General features: G+C 34.3%; 1 protein-coding gene and 1 pseudogene across 1 annotated transcript in view; one reads left to right on the top strand and one right to left on the bottom strand.

Moving 5' to 3' along the window:
• The window catches only part of PCDH15 (protocadherin related 15), a 1,080,236-nt gene that overhangs the window by 436,210 nt on the left and 621,870 nt on the right, over positions 1 to 22,156 (top strand). Inside the window, exon 5 of the mRNA XM_066242956.1 lies at positions 13,427 to 13,582. Within this exon, the coding sequence (XP_066099053.1) occupies positions 13,427 to 13,582 (156 nt within the window). The remainder of the gene's footprint in view (positions 1 to 13,426; positions 13,583 to 22,156) is intronic.
• Positions 3,353 to 3,832, bottom strand: LOC136313149 (large ribosomal subunit protein eL36-like; annotated as a pseudogene).

The raw sequence follows: 22,156 nt of genomic DNA, 5'->3' as shown, positions 1-22,156 counted from the left end.
TTGATGGGTATAGTATTCTTGGCTGAAAGTTCCTCTCTTTCAGGGCTTTAAATATTGGGGTCCACTCTCTTCTAGCTTGTAGAGTTTCTGCTGAGAAATCTGATGGTAATCTAATAGGCCTTCCTTTATATGTTGTACTCTTCTTTTCCCTGGCTGCCTTGAGAATTTTTTCTTTGTCATTGTTTTGTGTCATCTTTATTATGATGTGCCTTGGAGTGGGTTTGTTGAGGTTAAGGAAACTCAGTGTTCTGTTTGCTTCTTGAATTTGAGGCTTTAGTTCTTTCCACAGGCTTGGGAAGTTCTCACCTATTATTTGTTTGAGTATGTTCTCCATTCCATTTTCTCTCTCTTCTCCCTCTGATATACCTATTATTCTTATGTTATTCTTTTTGATGGAGTCAGATAATTCCTGTAGGGATTTCTCATTTTTTTAAATTTTTGAGTCTCTTTCTACTTCTCTCTGTTGTACCTCAAATTGCTTGTCTTCTTTTTCACTAATCCTCTCTTCTGTCTGGCCTGTTCTTTTAGCTAAGCTTGTTACCTCGTTTTTCAGCTTGTGAATTGAGTTTTTCATCTCTGTTTGATTTGTTTTTGTAGTTTCAATTTCCTTGGTAATATATTCTTTGTGTTCATTGAGTTATTTTCTGAGCTCCCTAAATTGCCTTTCTGTGTTTTCTTGTATATCTCTGAGTATTTTTAGGATTTCTATTTTAAATTCTCTGTCATTTAGCTCCAAGGTTTCCAATATATTAAATTTTTTCTCCATAGATTTTTCCTCATCTATCTGTGCTATCTCTCTGTCTTTTGTATCCATGATATTTGATTTCCTTTTCCTTAATGGCATCTGAGGGTGGTTTTGTTGATAGTACTTTGTGTTCAGTGTGGGACTTCTGGAGGCTCTAAGAATAGATTTTTCTGTCTCTGGTTGAAGATCTTGTTGAAATTCTGGGGAGATTTATCAGTATCACTTCTTACAACGCCATTTCTCTGACATCACTTCAAGTCTTATGAATTTTATAACATGTTAGAGAAATCATAGAATATTTATCCATTTGAGAACACTGTCATTTTATATGTTGTATCCTTTTTTAAAATCATCTTATAGCTGATTATAATAATTTACTGGCTCATTAATAAATTGCTTTCTTTTTGGAACCTATTCTTATATTAAAAGTACCAATTCTATAAATTACATAGAAGAAAACATAGGTACTAAACTCATGGACCTTGGCAGTAGAGAATATTTTATAAATTTGACCCCAAAGGCAAGGGAATCAAAGGCAAAAATAACTGAATGGGACTACATCAAAATAAGAAACTTCTACACAGCAAAGGAAACTGTTAACAAAACAAATAGACAACTAAATGGGAGATAACATTTTCATACAGTAGCTCAGATAAGGGGCTAATATCAAAAAGATATAAAGAACTCACAAAACTCAGCAACGAACAATCTAATAAAAAAATGGCAAAAAGGACATGAACAGACACTTCTCCCAAGAAGAAATACAAATGGCCAACAGAAGTATGAAAAAAGCTCATCTTCATTAGCTATTAGAGAAATGCAAATCAAAACTACAATGAGATACCACCTCACACCTGTTAGATTAGCTATTATCAACAAGACAGGTAATAATAAGTGCTGGAGAGAATGTGGAGAAAAAGGAACACTCATTCACTGTTTTTGGGAATGTAAAGTAGCGCAACCATTATGGAAGAAAATATGTGGTTTGCTCAAAAAATTAGGAATAGAACTACCATATGACCCTCTACTGGGTATATACCCACAGAACTTGAAAACCTGGGTACGGAAGGACACTTGCAGCCCCATGTTCATTGCAGCATTGCTCACAGTGGCCTAGACATGAAAACAGCCAAAATGCCCTACAGTAGAGGATTGGATAAAGAAGAAGTGGTACATATATACAATGGAATATTACTCAGCCATGAGAAATGATGACATAATATGATTTATGACAACATGATGAAAATTGATAACATTATACTGAGTGAATAAGTTAATCAGAAAAAGCCAAGAACTGTATAATTTCATACATAGGTGGGACACATAATTGAGACTCATGGACCTAGATAAAAGTGCAGTGGTTACCAGGGTGAGAGGAAAAGAGGAGAGAGAGAGGGTGGGGGTCAGGGGAAGGGCTTAAAGAGAAACAAAATATAGGGTGACAGAAGATGATTTGAATTTGGGTGATGGGCATAAAACATAATTGACTGTCTAAATGATGTACAGATGTTTTCTCTAAATCTATGTACTCTGATTGACCAATGTCACCCTGTTAAATTTAATTGTCTAAATAAATAAATAAATTATTTTTTTTTAAAAAGTATAAGTTCTAGGTTTGAATTAGGAGTAAAGACAAAGATATCCCTCTATATAAATAAACAATCTTCTATCTATACAACACTTAACAGTGTTTAAAATTTACTTACTTACTGCCTGACTAGGCGGTGACGCAGTGGATAGAGCGTTGGATTGGAATGCAGAGGACCTAGGTTCGAGACCCCGGGGTCGCCAGTTTGAGCACGAGCTCATCTGGTTTGAGCAAAAAAAGCCCACCACCTTGAACCCAAGGCCACTGGCCCCAGCGGGGTGTTGGTCTGCTGAAGGCCCGCAGTCAAGGCACATGTGAGAAAGCAATCAATGAACAACTAAGGTGTTGCAACATGCAATGAAAAACTAATGATTGATGCTTCTCATCTCTCTCCGTTCCTGTCTGTCTGTCCCTCTCTCTGACTCACTCTCTGTCTCTGTAAAAAATAAATAAAATTAAAAAAAATAATTACTTACCAAAAATTATACATAATTTTCAAGATAAGTGTGTATTCTGAATATATATATATATATATATATATATATATATATCTCTGATAGGGACATTGTTTATTGGCCTTTGGCTAAAGTGAAATAGTAACATAGGAGTACAGTTAAAATTAATTTGACCTTAAAGTAATAATTGCAAAAATATACACAGCTATCATTGAAAGAAGAACCAGGCTAGTTCTTTAACAAAATAATGAAAAATAACTTCCTTTCCATTTAAAACGCAGAGGAAAATCTGTAAATTTAACAAAATGTTCATTTACTTTCACTATATTTACCAAAATAAACTTATCAAAATAATGGAAAGACATTGTGTAGAGAATGCTCTACATCAGAGGTTGGGATCCTATGGCTCGCGAGCCAGATGTGGCTCTTTTGATGGCTACATCTGGCTCACAGACAAATCTTTAATAAAAAAACAATAATGTTAAAAATATAAAACATGTATTATATTTACAATGCATTCATTTCCTACCACTCATGTTCATGGTTGCGGGTGGCTGGAGCCAATTACAGCTGTCCTCCAGGACAACAACAAATTTTTATTGGATAATGCGTAACATACATGGCTTGTTGTATGGCCCTCACGAAGTTACTTTTTTTTTTTTTTTCCTGAACAGAATTTATTATATCCAGAGATGGGGCTGAGTTCTTCTTGGCTGCTGCCTTCCTCATGGCTGCAAGGATGTTGCTCAGCTCCTCTCGCTTCCTCCTGGCATGGATGTTTATCCCTACCCTTTTCTTGATGAATTTCAGGGCTCTCTTGTCCTTGGAGACCTTCAGTAGCTCCGTGGCACGCCGCTCATAGGGAGCAAAGCCACACACTTCTCAGATCATGTCCCACGCAAACTTGGTGTGCTTGGTTAGGCGCCTTCGGCAACAGCTGTGCCTCGGTTTGCTCACATTCTTGGTCACCTTGTGGCACTTATTGAGGCCCACGGCCATGAGGTAGCGCAAAGCCATGGCTGCTCGTTCTCAATAGCTTCCGTGGCAGAATTACATTTTAAAATATGTGACGTTCATGGCTCTCTCAGCCAAAAAGCTTCCCGACCCCTCTCTACACCTTAGTAATATGAGAATATAAGCCTATATAGTTAAATAAAGTCATGCCCAAGATTTAATACTATCATCTTGCACAGGTAATTTCACTTGGTTGTAGGACTTACAAAATTTGAAATGGACACAGGGCTTGTGCCTTCTTATGAGTAGAGACATGTTAGCCTTCCCATGTTTTTGTTTGTTGTTGTTGTTTTTGTATTTTATTGTTGCTGTTCTTGTTATTGTTACATATTTTACTGGCCCATTGCTCTAGTGTACTCAGTGTTTACAAGAAGAAAGTTGACTCTAGAAAGTATAAATGAATTTCACACAGCTTATTAATATGAAAGCCAGGTTGTCAAGTACTTGGTTTTTGATGTCAGGGATTTCAACTTGGATAAATGTGTAAATTGAATTTAAGCAAGAGTTAGAAGTGTAAGTGTAAAAATAATGCAAAGTCATACAGAAGAAAAAGAAGTAAAGCTATAGTGTAGAAGTAGTGTAGAAGAAGAAAAAAGTTTATGAAGAGTAAATTAGTGTAGTTTAACCTTGCTAACTGGTAACAGAGGCCATCAAGTTAAAAAGCAACCATAAAAGGGGAAAAAAGATAATCTGAAGTAAAGAAACTGCTAAATCTTTCTATAGGGAATAAATATAGTCTTTAAGAAATATTTCACTAGTATTAAATTTCCAAGAGTCAGGAGAGAATGGTAATAGGCTAAAATATACTTTTTGACTTACGGATTTTTCAGTAAGTCTTCATCATTGGGAGGTGGAGCATTTAGTCTGGATTCTGATCAAATCTACAGACTGATTTCTCAGGGAAACGTTTACCTGGTCACGAATAAATTATTTTCAATCAATTTAAAGAGTTTCACTCACTACTAATATTACGTAGAGTGAGGTTACAGATCTTGCCTTAGATAAATAATCTTACTACTGCTGTACTTTCTTTTGTTTGTTTGTTTTCAAATTGTTAGAGAATCATATATCTCATAATTAGTATTTCTTTTTTTTTTCTTCTTTTTAAGTGAGAGGAGGAGAGATAGTGAGATAGACTCCTGCATGCGCCTCGACTGGGATTCACCCAGCAACCATGTCTGGAGCCCATGCTGAAATAATCAAGCTATTTTTAGAACCTGAGGCTGATGCACAGGGTCCAACCAAGTTATCCTGAGCATCCAGCCGAAGCTGAAATGGAGCCATTAGCTGTAATAGGGGAAGGGGGAAAGAAGGGGGAGAGGGAAAGGAAGAGAAGCAGATGATGGCTTCTTTTGTGTGCCCTGACTAGGAATTGAACCTGGAATGTCCATGTGCCAGGTTGACGCTCTATCCACTGAGCTAACCAACCAGGGCCTAGTATGTCTTTACTTTTTAAATTTTTATATTGAATTTATTGGGGTGACATTGGTTGGCAAAATGATGTAGGCTTCTAGTGCACAACTCAATAAGACATCTGCACTCTGCATTGTAGAGCAATCACCCAAAGAAAAGTCTCTATTTGTCCCCATTTTCCCCCTTTGCCTACCTCCTTAGCCCCTACCTCCCTTTCTCTCCGTCTGTTACCACACTGTTTTCTGGGTTTATGTGCTTTTATCTATATCTAGCTATATCTATATCTATATATCTATATATCATTTATATCTATATCATCTATATCTATATTTATATATGTATATGTGTATATATGTATGCATACTTATTTATATATGTATAATACATACATATATAATATATATGTATGTATTTATATGTATGTGTATGTGTGTGTGTGTATATATATATATTTTTTTTTTTGGTTAATCCTTTTACCTTCTTTCACCCAGTCTCCCAGGCTCCCTTCCTTCTGATAGCTGTCAGTCTGTCTCATGTGTCTATGCTTCTGTTTCTATTTTGTCCATTAGTTTATTTTGTTCATTACATTCCACATATAAATGAAATCATATGGTTTTTGTCTTTCCCTGACTGCTTTATATCACTTAGTATAATAATATCCGGGTCTATCATGCTGTCTCAAAAGATAAGCTTTCTTTCTTTTTTTTATGGCCACATAATATTCCATTGGATACATGTACTACAGCTTCAGAACTAAGAGAAGGTATTATCATTTACCACATATGAACTTTTTTATCACATCTCACTAGAGAAAGTTGCTGTAGTCTTAATCTTTATATCTTAAATGCCTACCATCTTCATCTTTATATCTTAAATGGCTACCATCTCTTTCATAATAGAATATAATATTCATATGAATTGAAAAACGTAAGTCTTATTTTAACCTCTTATTCAGTGCAGTTCACTATGTCTTATATTACCATTTTTTGAATTGTTGTAAGTTTATCTTTCTGTTACCAGTGATTTTAGTTTTTTTTTTCTTTTAAGTCAAAGTGGTAAGGCTTTTATACTGAAAATTCTTAACCCAGTGCCCATCTGTTATATGTGAAGTATAGACCATTGCTACTGGAAAAGTAGTATGGTAAATCATTACTTCTCATCCAAATTTAATTACAACTAGAAATTATGGTTTCTTTTTATTGTAAAATTATACAAGTCTAGTGGTAAATATATCAGAAAACTCAAGTCAATGGGTAGAGAGTACTTAAAATATCAATACCATACACATGAAAAATAATTTGATTTGGGCAAAACTGTAAATTTACATGAGACAGAAGAAAACTGGCTGGTCGTGGACCATATAGCCTGGAATCTCGCCTTTCTCTTTGTTAACTGGTGTATTTTTAGATTAGATTTGTTTGTACAAATAATTTTGCTTTCTTTAGTTTGTACTTGGCTTTGGCTCTTATTAATGTGTATACTTCACCTTAGCTCAGCGGTTCTCAACCTGTGGGTAGCAACCCGCTGCCTAGCTCCTTATGTGCTTCAGTGCAATGCAGATTGACCTCAGTCAGTTTATTTTAAATGTTTTGTTTTTATTTTTGTGTTTTCATTAGTGGGAGAAAGCATCTATATATTCACTGGCCTAAATCAATGATAGGGGAGTGAGAGTGAGGTCACGTGGTAAGCAATGGTAGATCCTGGCCCTTTCAGCTGCAGTTATAAGTGTTATATAAGGTTAGGCATTCCAAATCATGTTTTCCACACTTTGTTCACCAAGGCCATAAACCTTCTCTTAATGCAAATATTTGAACAATTATGGTGCATAGAATTAAAAGAAAAATTTGATGTAACTAACAAATATTTTTAAGATTAAATGTAAAAAAATATCAAGCTAATAACTAATGATATTTTTGAAATTTTCTGAGGACTAAAATAAACAGATAACCCCCAAATACTTGTAATTAATTAAAAAACTTTCATGGGGCCTTGTGACAATTTTTATGAGATGTTGACAATTTTCAAGTTCAGTCTATAAGTCTTACTCTGACTGCTCTCATTCTTTATATTTCCTACATTTATTGTTTTTTCACTACAGTTATATAAATTGGCTTAAAAAAAAAAACAGAAAGAAAAAGAAATGAGTCACAGATGATAAAACAACCAAAAATTGCCATCTGGCATGAAAATTAAATCTCAATAATGAAGGATCATCACATAAGATTTTTGAAATGTTAAATTATTGTCTTACTTGACTAATATTCTTTAATTACTATTAGGCATAAAATAATAATGATTAGGATAACATCAATTATTAAAATAATAATAGAAAAATATGATTTTTACACAATCCTATTATACTTTTGTCAAAACTTTGAGCAGATGTTTAAAAACTTTGAATAGAGAAAATTGTGTTTATGACAATTCCAAATATATATATATTTTTTATTAAGTGGGAGACAGGAAGGCAGTGAGACAGACAGCTGCTAGCTCCCCAATGCGGATCCACCCTGCAAGCCCTCTATATTCTGCCCATCTGGGGCTTACTCTGTTGCTTGACAACTGAGCTATTTTAGTGCCTGAGGGAGGCCATGGAGCCATCCTCAGTGCCTGAGACCAACTTACTTGAACCGATCTAGCCATAGCTGTGGGAGGGAAAGAGAGAGAGAAACAGAAGGGGGAGAGGTTGGGGTGCAGAAGCAGATGGTCACTTCACCTGTGTGCCCTGACTGGGAATCAAACTGGGACTTCCACACAAGGAGCAAAGCTCTAGCACTGAGCCAACTATTTAACTAAGTTTCATGCTTCTATTTCCACAGGGTACCTTGCATATGCATCTATCAGTATAACCTCCCCCAAAGCCCTCTAGGTTCTTACTTATACTTTCGGAGAACCTCCTAATAGTTCTTTTTACTGTGTTTCACGATGCAACCTGTTCTAGATTCATTGCCCCTCCACAGGGTTCTTACATTGTCAGTAGATTACTTTTCACTGCAAACTGGCCTTTCTGATTTTTCAGGTTTCCTGACTCAAACTGTAATCTGTCTATCTCATTTCCTTTTATTTGGAAGTATATAGTCTCTAATATAGAAAAACTAAACTAAATGTCATTCCCTAAATACTGTCATTTTTTTTCTTATTATTCCTTCTCTGATACTCTTTATAATCTAACTTTAAAATTACCTTTCTCCTTTGCCATCAATTGAATGTTATTTATTACCAATACATATCTTAAATGATACTCTCTACATTAAATATTTCTAAATGACAAAATTAGTAGATCATTTATTCTCTAAATTCTGATGCCTTCAAAAGTCTTTTTTTATTGACTTGTATTATAGTTATTTATGTTCATCTCATATCAGTGTTATAGGATTTGCTTAGTGTACAGGACTACAAACATATTAATATGAACCCAAATTGAACTTTACATGTAAGTACAATTAAATAAACAGAATGTCCTTTCTAAATGTAAGAAATATACAAATTTATCTAAATATTACATATACCTAATTATATGTTCATAGCCATGCTTTTTTCCTTAGGCTACACTGTTTATTGTGAAAGTTTGATTTGTGAAGGACACTCACATCTATGATCAGCCATTTCTTTTAAAGTTTGTTTCATTATTTAAAAATCATTTCTATAACACACTGTGCTTTATTTCCTTTTGCTGTCTTCCAGTTTATTTGTAAAATGATAAAGATTTTTTATTCTGTAAAGTTAATAAGCCTATAGAAAGAAAAATCTGGGCAAAAATATTTTATTCCTCTAAGGACTATATAAATTTTGCCTTTGCTTTATACAAAATAAAATCAATTTGCAAAAATTTATTTTTCCTTAAATTATTTAGCCCTTCAAATTAACATGGTTACTGGAAAAGTTAGGTCCCTTTAGAGTGAAGATGTGTAGTCTAATCAATACCATAACATCAATACATTCACTATAAAATTTCACTATGCATGTTGAATACTAAGTGACTAGAAAGTCTCTCAAAAACTCACTATATAATTTTCTATTTTTGTTACTTCAAATTAAAAAATTCATACATTTTTGGGGGCTATTTTATTTCTATACTTTTTACACCAACCTTACCCTTCAAAGAGAGCACCTATAACCTGCAGGTACATTTCATCCCTGTACTTTATCTCTGCATACCAAAACCTATACACTCATGTACACAAACATGAAAATACACAACTATACATTCAGAATATTATGTTAAAATTCATTTTGAATTGGGAGAATAGTTCAAATGCCTAAGAATATATTGATTTATTTTAAAATAATCTCAAAATTATACGCACTTTTCTTTTGTTTTTTTCATGATCTCTCTTTTATTGATGTTCATTTATTGTGTTCACTTAGACTCTAGTGTCCCTCCAAATGCATTCTCCCCTCCCCCATGATCCCCTGAGCATCCCCGTTGCTTCCTTCCCCACAACTCCTTCGCCCCCTTCCCTCCAGGATTATCCCATTCTATCATTCTCTTTCCCTCTGTTCGCTTTCCCTCTGGTCCCTTTTATCCCACCTCTGTTTCTGTTTAATGAATGAAGCAATTTGAGAGAATTAGAGAAAAAAAAATTGCTATGAGTAATTTTTTTCACTAGTTATGAAAGATAAACCAAACTTTCTCTAAGACCTTCTAAGCATTTTGAACTCTCTAAACTCTCACTAATCGACTTAGTTAAACTGCACTTGATATATTTATACACTTTTTAAACAGTAGAATAGAATCTATTCCAAGGTGAGATTACAATGTGTGTTATATATTAGCTACAGGGAATTCTTGCCTTCAACATTATCCATTATGGTTGAAATTTATTACAAGCTAAGTTCTATCTATACTACTAACAGTTGCATAGGGAGCTAAAACTGAGGGTGACAAGAGTTCCAGATGACCTAGGCATCTCTAATTTATGGGCACTTAGCAGGACTAAGTGGGCTCAGTGCATCATGCATTTGATCCTCTACTTGCACAGACTGTGACCTTGCTGTCCTAGCGCTTCCACTCAATATAGAAACAGGTTGAGATGAAATGGTTTTATAGGTCTCTCTTGCAATATTTAGAAGACAAATAACCTTAGAAGAACATGATTCAACTGATTGTCTTCTGGAAGGTATGCCAAGGGCTAATAGTACAGGTATTTATTATTTTTTACGTTACAATTGAAATATGCAGGACTTTTCTTAAATGACCATTAAAGCAAACATTTAAAATTGGTTATGAAGATGGACATCATCTAATTAGAATTATTTCCAGAAAATTTCTAAGACCTACCTAGTTGTGTTAAATAATCTTCTTTTCCTCAAGTTTGCAGATTTTTAGGGATAGGGTTTTCCTTATAGGATAGTCCATTCTATTCTGTACCATTTTGAATTAATAGAAAAACCTCTATTTATTGAAAGCATATGCTATGTAATATTTTTTTTATTCATTGTTCTTATTTCAGCTTTCTGGTACTAATATGAATGAACTAAAAGTTGATAGATCATCTCACAATCATTCAGATGTCTAGCAAATATTGTGTTTTTTAGCTTAAACAACCTCAAATGTTACCACATACTTGAAGGTGCAGAGATTTCACATCATATTCACACAAATATAGTGGTTATTATGATCCACTTATTTCTACATCTGATATCATTAAGGAATATTAAGTTTGTATTATTTTTTCAGCAGTTCATTTACAACGTTAACATATAAACTAATCTTTCACTCATATAATTTACAATTATATGTTACATTAAAGTGTAAAACCATTCATTATATTTGTGTAATTGTGTATTTTTAAAGTTGATTTAAATTTATTATTTTAAATGTATATCATTTTTACAATACCTATTTTTGCAATGTTATTCTGACTTATTAAAATAATTTAACCTTTATTTTTTATTATTAAATATATTTCATAGCTTTCTGAGTTTTGTGACATTCACAGATTTTACACACATGACTTTAATGCCTTCATTTTATGTCATGATTAAATCTGGAATATGGTAGATATTACAACACAGAGTACATGACATTTCATTAGAAATCCTCCTTCATATGTTGATGATACATCCAATTAATTTTTTCTAGGTACAATTTTTCAGTAATGTATAAATCAATTTAATGACCTCTTTATTGGTCATATAATCTTCAGATTAAACATGTTTCTCATTTATAAACGTGGCATGTGACATTTTTAATGAACTTACCCTAGCTTCCAGTAATCATTACTATATTTTTAAATTGACCTGAATTTAAATATTTAATAATTTATTTAAAATTCAGTATTGTAAGCACATATGTTATAGATTTCATGTTTTCCACTTTATGGAATACCTAATTATTTATAAAAATTAAAAATTACATACTTTACATACATATAATTTTATAAGGATTAAATATATATATAAAGATTAAATATATATAAAGTATATATATATATCTACATCCAATATGTGTTAATAAGGACCTAACATAAATTAAACTCATGTAATACTTTTAATGATTTGATCATATCAGTGTTTATTATCTATATTTTTAAAGACAAAATGAACTAATCACAGATATTTTGCATCTAGATCATACAGTTAGCACAGGGGTTGGGAACCTATGGCTCGCGAGCCAGATATGACTCTTTTGATGGCTGCATCTGGCTCACAGACAAATCTTTAATAAAAAAAATAACATTAAAATATAAAACATACTCATGTATTACAATCCATTCATCTCCTACTGCTCATGTTCATGGTTGTGGGTGGCTGGAGCCAATCAAGGCTGTCCTCCAGGACAACACCAAATTTTTATTAGATAATGCATAACGTACACGGGTTGTTGTATGGCTCTCACAGAATTACATTTTAAAATATGTGGCGTTCATGGCTCTCTCAGCCAAAAAGTTTTCCAACCCCTGGGTTAGCAGGTTATGGAGCTAAGTCTAAGGGTCAAACAAATTTAGGTATACAGTCATCTCTCTTAATCTCATAGCTAGTTCCCAGGTAAAGAGATTTAGCTATAACCAAAACAATACCCCAGGTTTTGTGAAGCTTTCAGTCTCATGAAGGGAGACTAACTAAAAATATATATATATATATGTATAAAATATATAATATAACAAGTGGTAGATGAAAATTGCAATAAAGAAAAGTAGTAAAGGGAAAAAAATATATATCATATTAGAGATGTGGTACTTTATATGGGGTGATAAGAACAGGCCATTCTGATAAACATATATTTTTTAGATAAATATTTTTATAAGCTTGAAAATGATTTTTAAAATTACAAAGATACATATTTTCAGTGTTCAACACTTTAACTCTAGAGGCATGTATCCCAATTCTGCAATCCTAAGTCATGAGACCTGAATAAATAAGTCCCCCTTTGAAAATACTTTTCTCCTTCAAAATTTTTATTATAAAAATAAAGACAATTTACCACACATTTATGTATAGAATATTTATTAAAGTTTCATTTATAATGATAAAAACCGACAACATAAAACATCTCATTATAAGTTTTTACTTAGGCAAATTATGCTGTATATTTAAAATGAGTATTGTTAAGTCACATAATGTAGCTTCATAGTAATATACACCAAAATGTTATAATAAATTTATATTTACCATATGGGATGATATTCACTTTCTGTGTATATATATGTGTGTGTATAATAGATGTATATTTGGAGAGGAGAACATTAGTAAAATAAATAAATGTATACAATGAGTATGTATATTTGGTTGGATTGTGAATGGATTATTTTTTGTGCTTAGCTACATTTTAATTTTTGTAAGATATCAACATATCATATTTTAACAAAATGTTAATACGTACAAATATTAAACAATCTTTTTACGAGGATTTTATTATTAACATTATTTTTATAACTTAGAAATTTATATTATTGCTTCTTTTATTTTAGAAGGGATAAAATTTGTTTTATTCCATGAAAATTCAGCATTAATTTTGTTATTGTATTTCTTCCAGTCCTCTAATTGGGAACAGGATGCTACTTAAGACCTTATACTTTGAGACACAAAATTAAACAGTAGAATAATTGTAATTGTCTTCTTTTGTCCTTAAACTAGTACAAAATGGATCAATTCTTGTACATTATTATCACATAAAAGTGAGCAAGCATTGAAAATTTTATTGAATACGTGCTTTGACAGTAAGGAGAAGCTTTGATGGTTTTAAAAGATACAATTTCTGCATTGCAGCCACCAATGAACATTCACTCCATTGTGGTGCAAGTCCAGTGCGTGAACAAGAAAGTGGGCACTGTTATTTATCATGAAGTTCGAATTGTGGTGAGAGACAGGAATGACAACTCACCCACATTCAAGCATGAAAGCTACTATGCCACAGTGAATGAGGTCAGTTTCTATATACTATCTCTTTGCACTCTGTTTTGTACAGATAACTAACCATATATTATGTCTGTTTTGAAGTGAGTCCTCTATAATAACAGGAATCACTATTTAGAAATATCAAGAAAACTCTTTAAAGGATAGTGCTTTAGAAAAAATAGGGTCTGGATGCATTTGACATGATTTTTGGAATTCAGTTTGCTACAGGGGGAATTTGATTTATTTATAGTAATGACCAAAATATTAATACTCATGATCATCTTGGACAATTTTATACCCTAAATCTACATGTAAGTTTACTGAAGCTCAACAGGAGCTATTTATTTTCATTGTGTGGTGATGAACCAACTTATTTTCATGTCACTGAAAAGGCAGCAGTAATTAAATACTAGAAGGAAATATTTATTTAAAATTCTATTGTTCCTGGCTGGTGGCTGAGTGAATAGAGCGTTATCCCAACAGATGGATGTCCCAGGTTCAATTCCTGGTCAGAACACACAGAAGCGAATATCTGCTTCTCCACCTCCTTCTTCCCCTTCTCTACCTCTTCTCGCACAGTCAGTGGCTCCATTGGTTTGAACGTGGCCCTGGGCACTGAGGGTAGCTCCTTTGGAGCACATCAGCTTCAGGCACTGAAAGAATAGCTTGATACTTAAGCATCAGCCCCAGACAGGGTTTGCTGGGTGAATCCCTGTTGGGTTGATTGCAGGAGTCTGCCTCACTATCTTCCCTCTTCTCACCTAAAAACAACAACAACAACAACAAAAAACAAACAAACAAAAAAAACCCCCAAAAGATATTCTATTAATTTAAAGTTACTTTCTCAGTTTTAAAATTAAGTCTTGGCATATTCAAAATATTTAAATAAAAATCACAATGAAATTCTTATAAGAAAATGCTAATCAAATTATAAAAATATTTTTTAAATGTTAATGCTTTTATTAGAATATGCTTTTGTTAGTTTGTTGATTTGACTTATTGTGTTTTTCTTTTACCTAAATCCATATATCAAAAATATTCTTTATGTTTTTTTAAAACTGTAGTTACTATATTATAATATTTTAAATCCATTAAGTTAGAGAATATTTCTAAAGTCCCTCTAACATCACCTAGCATGTGAATTTTAGCAACGACAACAAGAAAATGAACCACATTTTAACAGTTCTCTGTTACTTCCATGACACTTTTTTTAATCTTAACAAAATATTGTATGTACCTATTTTATAGTAGGTACTAAGCACAGCATGGGCCTTTAAACTCTACTAACTTAAAAATTATTAGAATGAATCTTATTTATCTCAACATTTTCCTATTTATAAGAAATTAAGAAATGAAGTCTTTTATACTCTGAGACTTTATAGTTTGTATTACTTAAAAAAAACATAAACTCCTCTTTTAAGTTTAATAGGACAAGTTACTGAAGTCAATGCTTAACTTTTTGAGCTAACTTAAAGAGGTTTCTAGTAAGACATGCTAATTAAGATAATTAATCAAGTTGCTGATTAATTATTTCAGAATCTTACTTTAGCAACTGAAGTACATTATTTCAATAAAATTTTTCATCTTTTTCAGTGTTAACTTCATTTGAGCATAAACTGATAGGAGAATTTTGATGAGCAACAGATCTAATTGTAATATCTATTTTCGTATCATATTTAACAATACCTGGATCCATATCTGTAATTTTTTGTAAAGTAATTTATATAGTTCAATTTGAATTTCAAAGTATCCAAGTGTGATTTAACTACTTCTACTTACCTTATCAAATCTTTTCAGCACCTTGCTGTAAAATAACCTTTTCAAATACTACTTTAATAGTGTCACTTTCCTATTCAAAAATTGTGTAATTTCAAATTATTTTAAGGAAAAAGGCCATCTATCTTTGTTGCCTGACTTTCAAGATTCCCCATAATCTGACCTTTTGTTAATGTATTCTTAACTTCAAATTCTTTCTGATAAAACCTCACTTCTTTCATAATAATGTCTGCACCTCACAAATATTTCCACTTTTGGGGCTTTGCTCATAACTATGCATTTTATTTACAATGTGGTCCTCCCTATCTTGCATGTCTCCAGGTTTTATTCATCTTTTAAAGTTTAACTCAACATATTTCTACTTCCTATTTCTAAAATTGTCCCCAGCTATTCACATTCATTAATATACAGTTTTTCTTTGAACTAAATTCCTGCAGCATCTGAATAAATGTCAATTACAGTGATAAAATTTATAGAAAAGTCAAACATTTTATCTTAAACATTATTTGAGATGCCATGTTTTCTACAAAGCTGTACATATATAGTTTTCTCTCAATGCATTTCCTAATAGCCAACTGAAACAATCCTATTCCACTGATACTGTAGTCATATCTTCTATGATTTGATAATATTACCCCCTTTAATTTTGCTAATATTCTTATATATACCTTCTTGTAAAAAAATCAAATGATTATTTAAACCTCAAAACATAATCACAAGGAAAAAAAACAAATTTAGCTATTTTTTATCCTTCATTTATTTCATAGGAGTACTTCCCTTAGCTTTACTGATAGAATGAATATAAAAATTTCCATTGAGAAAAAACACTGAAATTATATATACATACATGTATATATGTATGTGAGTATACTTCAACTATAATATTACCTGTAACTGTCTCATGAAATTAAATGAAATAGATTACTCTTCTGTGTAAGATTAGAAGATATTTTCTATGCTATCTATATCCTTCTAATATGAGGCATGAAGTTACTACAGAACAATCTGAATGTTTTTGTTGTTGTTGTTGCTTTGACAGAGACAGAGAGAGAGTCAGAGAGAGAGAATCAGAGAGAGGGACAGATAGGGACAGACAGATAGGGAGAGAGATAAGAAGCATTAATTCTTTGTTGCAGCACTTTAGTTGCTCACTGATTGCTTTCTTATATGTACTTTGACTGGGAGGCTACAGCAGAGCCAGTGACCCCTTGTTCAAGCCAGCAACCTTGGGCTTTAAGCCAGCAACAGTTGAGCTCAAGCCAGTGATCATGGGGGTCATGTCTATGATCCCAGGCTCAAGCCAGTAACCCTGCACTCAAGCTGGTAAGCCCGCGCTCAAGCCAGATGAGTCTGCGCTCAAGCCAGTGACCTCGGGGTTTTAAACCTGAGTCCTCCACGTCCCAGTCTACATTCTATCCACAGCACCACCACCTGGTAGGCTGAATGTTTTCTTTTTTGTTAAATCACTCAGGGTTTAATAGATAATTGGTGTCAAAATATTTTATATTTCATTAAAATATGGAAGACAGGTTAAAGTCATTATTATAGATGCATAAAAACATTTTCAAAAATCAAAGTACTCTCACTCTCCTTGTTAACTATGAGAACACTGAGAAACCTAAAGCATGGCTGAGAAACCTAAAACATGAATGGCTCTGTTATATGTTAGTTGGGAATAAAACCTACGTTCTTGGTTCAGTCATCCCTTCACCGTTTATTAATAGACACCATATTAGGCTAAATTACAACCACTTGTATGTAACTAATTTAAAAATAAGTATCACGGTTTATACTTATTATATCATAATATTATAATCATAGTAAGTGTTTGTAAACTCATTAAATGACTCTTTTTAAACATGTTTTTCTATTAATGTGTCAAAAAATTCTAATGCTTATACCTAAATGCTGAGCAAGGATTACAACAAAGTTTATAATTCCTTGTTTGTGAACAAGACATGGGACATTGCAAGTATTTTTCTCTATCTGGGTAGTTATAGACTTGATTCTGGCCCAACTGTATCATTAAGTAATTAGTCTGATGGGTTTTAAGAACAAATTGCAGTCTAATTGTTGTTGATCATTCTTAAGCAAGTTTTTGAAGAAAAATATTTTCCGAAGTGATATCTTTAATAACAGCCATCCTATTTAACTGAAAATTCTTTTTGACATAATAAAAAATAAACAAGGGCAAGTCAAGACAGAGATGATGTTTCCTTGTCCTTGAAAAATTAATCTTGTAATAGTTCCTAATGTTTCTTGGGCTTGTGTTTGTTCCTCCCACTAACCAATGAGATCCTAGACTGACAGACCTCTGTGGCCACTATCTTGGCTTTTGCTGCAATGACCTAAAGTGAAAACACAGAAGCAGCCCCCTCCAACCCTGTAGTATGAGGATAAACTGTACTCCGCTGAGACTGAAAAACTGGTCCTTACTCTCTACAGCAGGGGTCCCCAAACTTTTTACACAGGGGGCCAGTTCACTGTCCCTCAGACCATTGGAGGGCCGGACTATAAAAAAAACTATGAACAAATCCCTATGCACACTGCACATATCTTATTTTAAAGTAAAAAAAAAAAAAAAAAAAAAAAAAAAAAAAAAAACAGGAACAAATACAATATTTAAAATAAAGAACAAGTAAATTTAAATCAACAGACTGACCAGTATTTCAATGGGAACTATGCTCCTCTTCCGGAAGTGCGATGGGGGCCAGATAAATGGCCTCAGGGGGCCGCAGTTTGGGGACCCCTGCTCTACAGAAAGGGTGGGAAGAGGAGTGTTAATCCCATTAGGGAAGAAAGTCTGAGATTCCCTGGGGTGTGTGAATGAACCTGTAAATGCTATAGCTTTCTAGTAAATGTGATTCTGTGACTTCTACTGAAGTAGGCTCTCCAGTTTTATTAATCTGAATACTTGATTTTCTCTTTCCTAGTTTATTATTCTCAATACCTGATTCCCTCTGTTTCCTTCCCTTATTAATTTTTAGCTACATATGCTAGTGGATACATGTAATAAATTTTAAAACAAAAGAAAAACCACAGACTTTCAGTGTGTAAAATTGTTACCTTTTTATAACTATATTAAGAGACAATCTGAAACAGATTGCCCCTATACTACTTACCTATACCTAATGTTATATATGCATTTATTTGTTACTGTATCTGTCCCATTAGAATTGAAGCTGGCACTTTTTTTTTCTCATGGAGTAGAAAAATACCTGGTACTTTGTAGGGATTCTACAAATACTGTAGACTTATCAATAAAATAGAAATGTTACAATCATGAAGCAGGATCGTATCATTTAACATATATGTTCACTTTGATTTTTCCAAAGAAAAGAATGGGATAGAGAGCAAGAGCTTCTTTTAAGTTCAATTTGAAAAGAAGCTCATAAATGGTAAAGTTTTTTGAGAAATAAATTTTCTGATTATTGCGAGAGATTTACATAAGTAAGTACAAAAGTGGTTAACAAAAAAAAAGCACACACTTTTTTTTTTAACTTTTTTTTTCAACTTTTATTTATTCATTTTAGAGAAGAGAGAGAGAGAGAAGGGGGGGAGGAGCTGGAAGCATCAACTCCCATATGTGCCTTGACCAGGCAAGCCCAGGGTTTCGAACCAGCGACCTCAGCATTTCCAGGTTGACGCTTTATCCACTGCGCCACCACAGGTCAGGCACACACACTTTTTTAACTCATAAATGTGGGCCTGTGAATTGTTCTTTTTTACAAAACTCTAGGGACAAATTTTGGATTCATTCAGATATGAGTGAATACCACTTGAAAATCTTTACCTTGCTTTCATCCCATAAAATCTCAAGTCCTGTTGATTAAGTAATATTAACATGATTTTCTTTTTACCAAATGACATTTTTTTTGCAGTATTATGACTGTAGTGTTCCAAGAGCATCACAGTCAATTTAATAAATCTGTTTGATCAAATTCACTAAGTTCTTAATAGGAAACTTTAAAGGATTCTTCCTACATCTAAATTTATATGTCATTTATAGTTAGAAAAGTATTATTTAGCAGTTGAAATCACTTTGGGTTTCAGAAATAATCAGATAGTTTCATTGTAATCAATACTACAAATGTACACAAATTGTATCTTGGATACAGCTTTAATGTCTGTGAACTTTAGATTTGTAACAATATTTTTAAATTATTTTTATTGTTAGGCATTCTCATTATAAAGTAACTTTATACCAGATCAGTTTTAATTTGTTCTTATTCAAAATTTGTTAACAGTATGATTTCTGCATATATCTTCTTCCCAATTTAATGGAATAAGAACAGATCACAGTAATAATGATATGATAAATTTTTACAATTATCATTTATTAAGAATATTTAATAACACTAAGGGTTTTCCATGAAATATGCCATTTAAAACTTATTCATACCTACACAAAGACTCAAATTAAGGAAGTGCAAATAGAGAAGAATTTATTGATTTGCCCAAGATTTCACTGATACTAAGTGGCAGATCTAAGCCAGAAATGGAAGCCAGCTCACTCCAAATTGAGTGCCTGATTACCATAATGTAGAAATGAATCGGGCAAGAGAATAATAGAATTCAAATGCATAGAGAAAATTCCTTGCAATTTTAAAAACTCATAATTCTTCCCCATGTCTTAAAACAAGGTTTTCTGAAAGAGTAATAAATAAATAAATAATACCGTTGATATGAACAGTGTTAATAGTAATTAAAAAAAAAAGTTGCACTTGGTCGCTTGGTCTAAATTATCATCTTGAATCACATATTAGTAAAATAATCATCTACTAGGTGGAATTATAAAACAAACAAACAAACAAAAACAGCTCTGGAATCACCATGACCTAGGTTTTAATCTCAGAATGACCACTTTCCAGCTGCTTAATCACAGAAAATTTATTAACTTTTAAAAGGCTTAGTATCTTCACTGAAAAAAAAAAAGTATTTAGGCTAGTTATTGATAAGTAAAGAATACAGAGATTGACCTGTGGTGGCGCAGTGGATAAAGCGTTGACCTGGAAATGCTGAGGTTGCCGGTTCAAAACCCTGGGCTTGCCTGGTCAAGGCACATATGGGAGTTGATGCTTCCAGCTCCTCCCTACCTTCTCTCTCTGTCTCTCTCTCCCTCTCTGTCTCTGTCTCTCCCTTTCTCTCTCCTCTCTAAAATGAATAAAAAAAAAAAAAAAAGAAATCTTAATAAAAAAAAAAAATAGAAGTGACGTCACGGAAATGGCGCCGTGAGAAGCGCGTCCGACAGCTCTCCCCTAAATCACAACAAATTTATCAACTAGAAACAGAAAAATTTATCCTCGGAGCATTCCGAAGTTCCACACAAACTGAAAGCAAAAGGACTGTTATCACTTGAATCTGAGAGACGAGGGTGTGGAGGAAGCTACCACAGCGACGCTCATTCAAGCCGCCAGGGAGTGCGCCTGCGGTGAGTCAGCCCATATACTTGGGAACCGCAAGCCGCCGCGAGCCGCCGACCGCGAGCTGCCGCGAACCCCGAGAACCCCCGCGAACCGCCACCGGCACCGCGAGCGGCCGCCACGACCCGCCGCGCGCGCGCGCCCGGTCCGGTTGAGCACCGCTGACGTTCCCAGCGGCCCGCACACTGCGAGTGGGGGTCGCCGGCCACCGGTGCCCGGAGCGCCACATTCGCGCGCGTGCCTTGGGCATTCCACGCGCCCAGGGAGCCCTACTGGCCCGCACACCCAGGGGGCTCCATTATCCTGCGCCTGGTGCGGTCCAGCCGCCAGCGGCTGGGCGAGCGGGAGAGGCTTGGGAGATTCTCTCCGTGGGCGGGGCACCTCACCCAGCCATTCAAGCTAACAATCAAGCGTTGGGGGAGGGGCACGCGCAGGCAGCCTAAAACACCTTCAGAAACACAGCTGCGACCCAATCACTGAAATTAGCTTAACCCATAAAATCTGCGCACCCTCGGTTCTAATTGATAAGATCTCTCTCAATTCAGCGATCCAAGACAAGAGGCGTGATATTTTTTAGTGCCTCTCGCTAAAGGGGCGGGGGCAACTTCTGATTGATAGAGCCTCCATATTCAGGGATAAACGCTAACAAGAAGGACTTGGCAGATAATAAGGTCTATACTACACTAGTCGTAAGCAGAGACTAGTGCCTCTTCTTCCCTGCAAAAACAGGCTACAAAGTGTGGAAAACTAAATGATAGGCGCTGAACAGTCACCTTGACAACAATTGACTCCCACCCCCGCCTGATTACACTGGAGGCCCTGACTCTCAGAACCTTTCCCAAAGCCTTGCACTGAGTGGGGATAGAGTGGGGATTTCCCAGCTCTTTGAGCCTCTTACTCCCCAGGCAGAAGCAGTTGCAGCCTTATAGCTGGATCACCAGGCTGCTAATTCAGAAAGGGGGGACTAGGAGAGAGAATCCAGGAAAGCAAACTCTCTCATCGTTGGACCCTGCAAACGCCAACAAGCCTTTACTTCCAGCAAGACTAAAGCCAATTATATGACATAGCCATAGAATCCCATCAACTGCAAATCCCTACCTAAGAGTGACACAGGGGCAGAGCCTGGGGTACAGAGTCACCGACTAGGAAGAAGGAGAGAAAAGAAAAAGGAAGAAGTTAACCTCTCAAAATCAAGAAAAACCCACAGACTTTACAACTTGATCCACTAATTTTTTTTGTTGTTGTTTGTTTCTTCTATCTTTTTGCCTTTATTTCCTCCACCTCGGTCCTTCTATTCTCTTCCCATCTTATGCTTCCCCTTTCTTGAACTACACTACCCATGAGTGTTGCATTTTATTTTTCTTCTTCATCCTCACCCTCCTTTAAGGTTATACTCCAAAAC

Source organism: Saccopteryx bilineata, chromosome 9 (assembly GCF_036850765.1).
Source record: "Saccopteryx bilineata isolate mSacBil1 chromosome 9, mSacBil1_pri_phased_curated, whole genome shotgun sequence".
Lineage (NCBI taxonomy): Eukaryota > Metazoa > Chordata > Mammalia > Chiroptera > Emballonuridae > Saccopteryx > Saccopteryx bilineata.
This window is presented reverse-complemented; position numbering and strand designations above follow the sequence as displayed.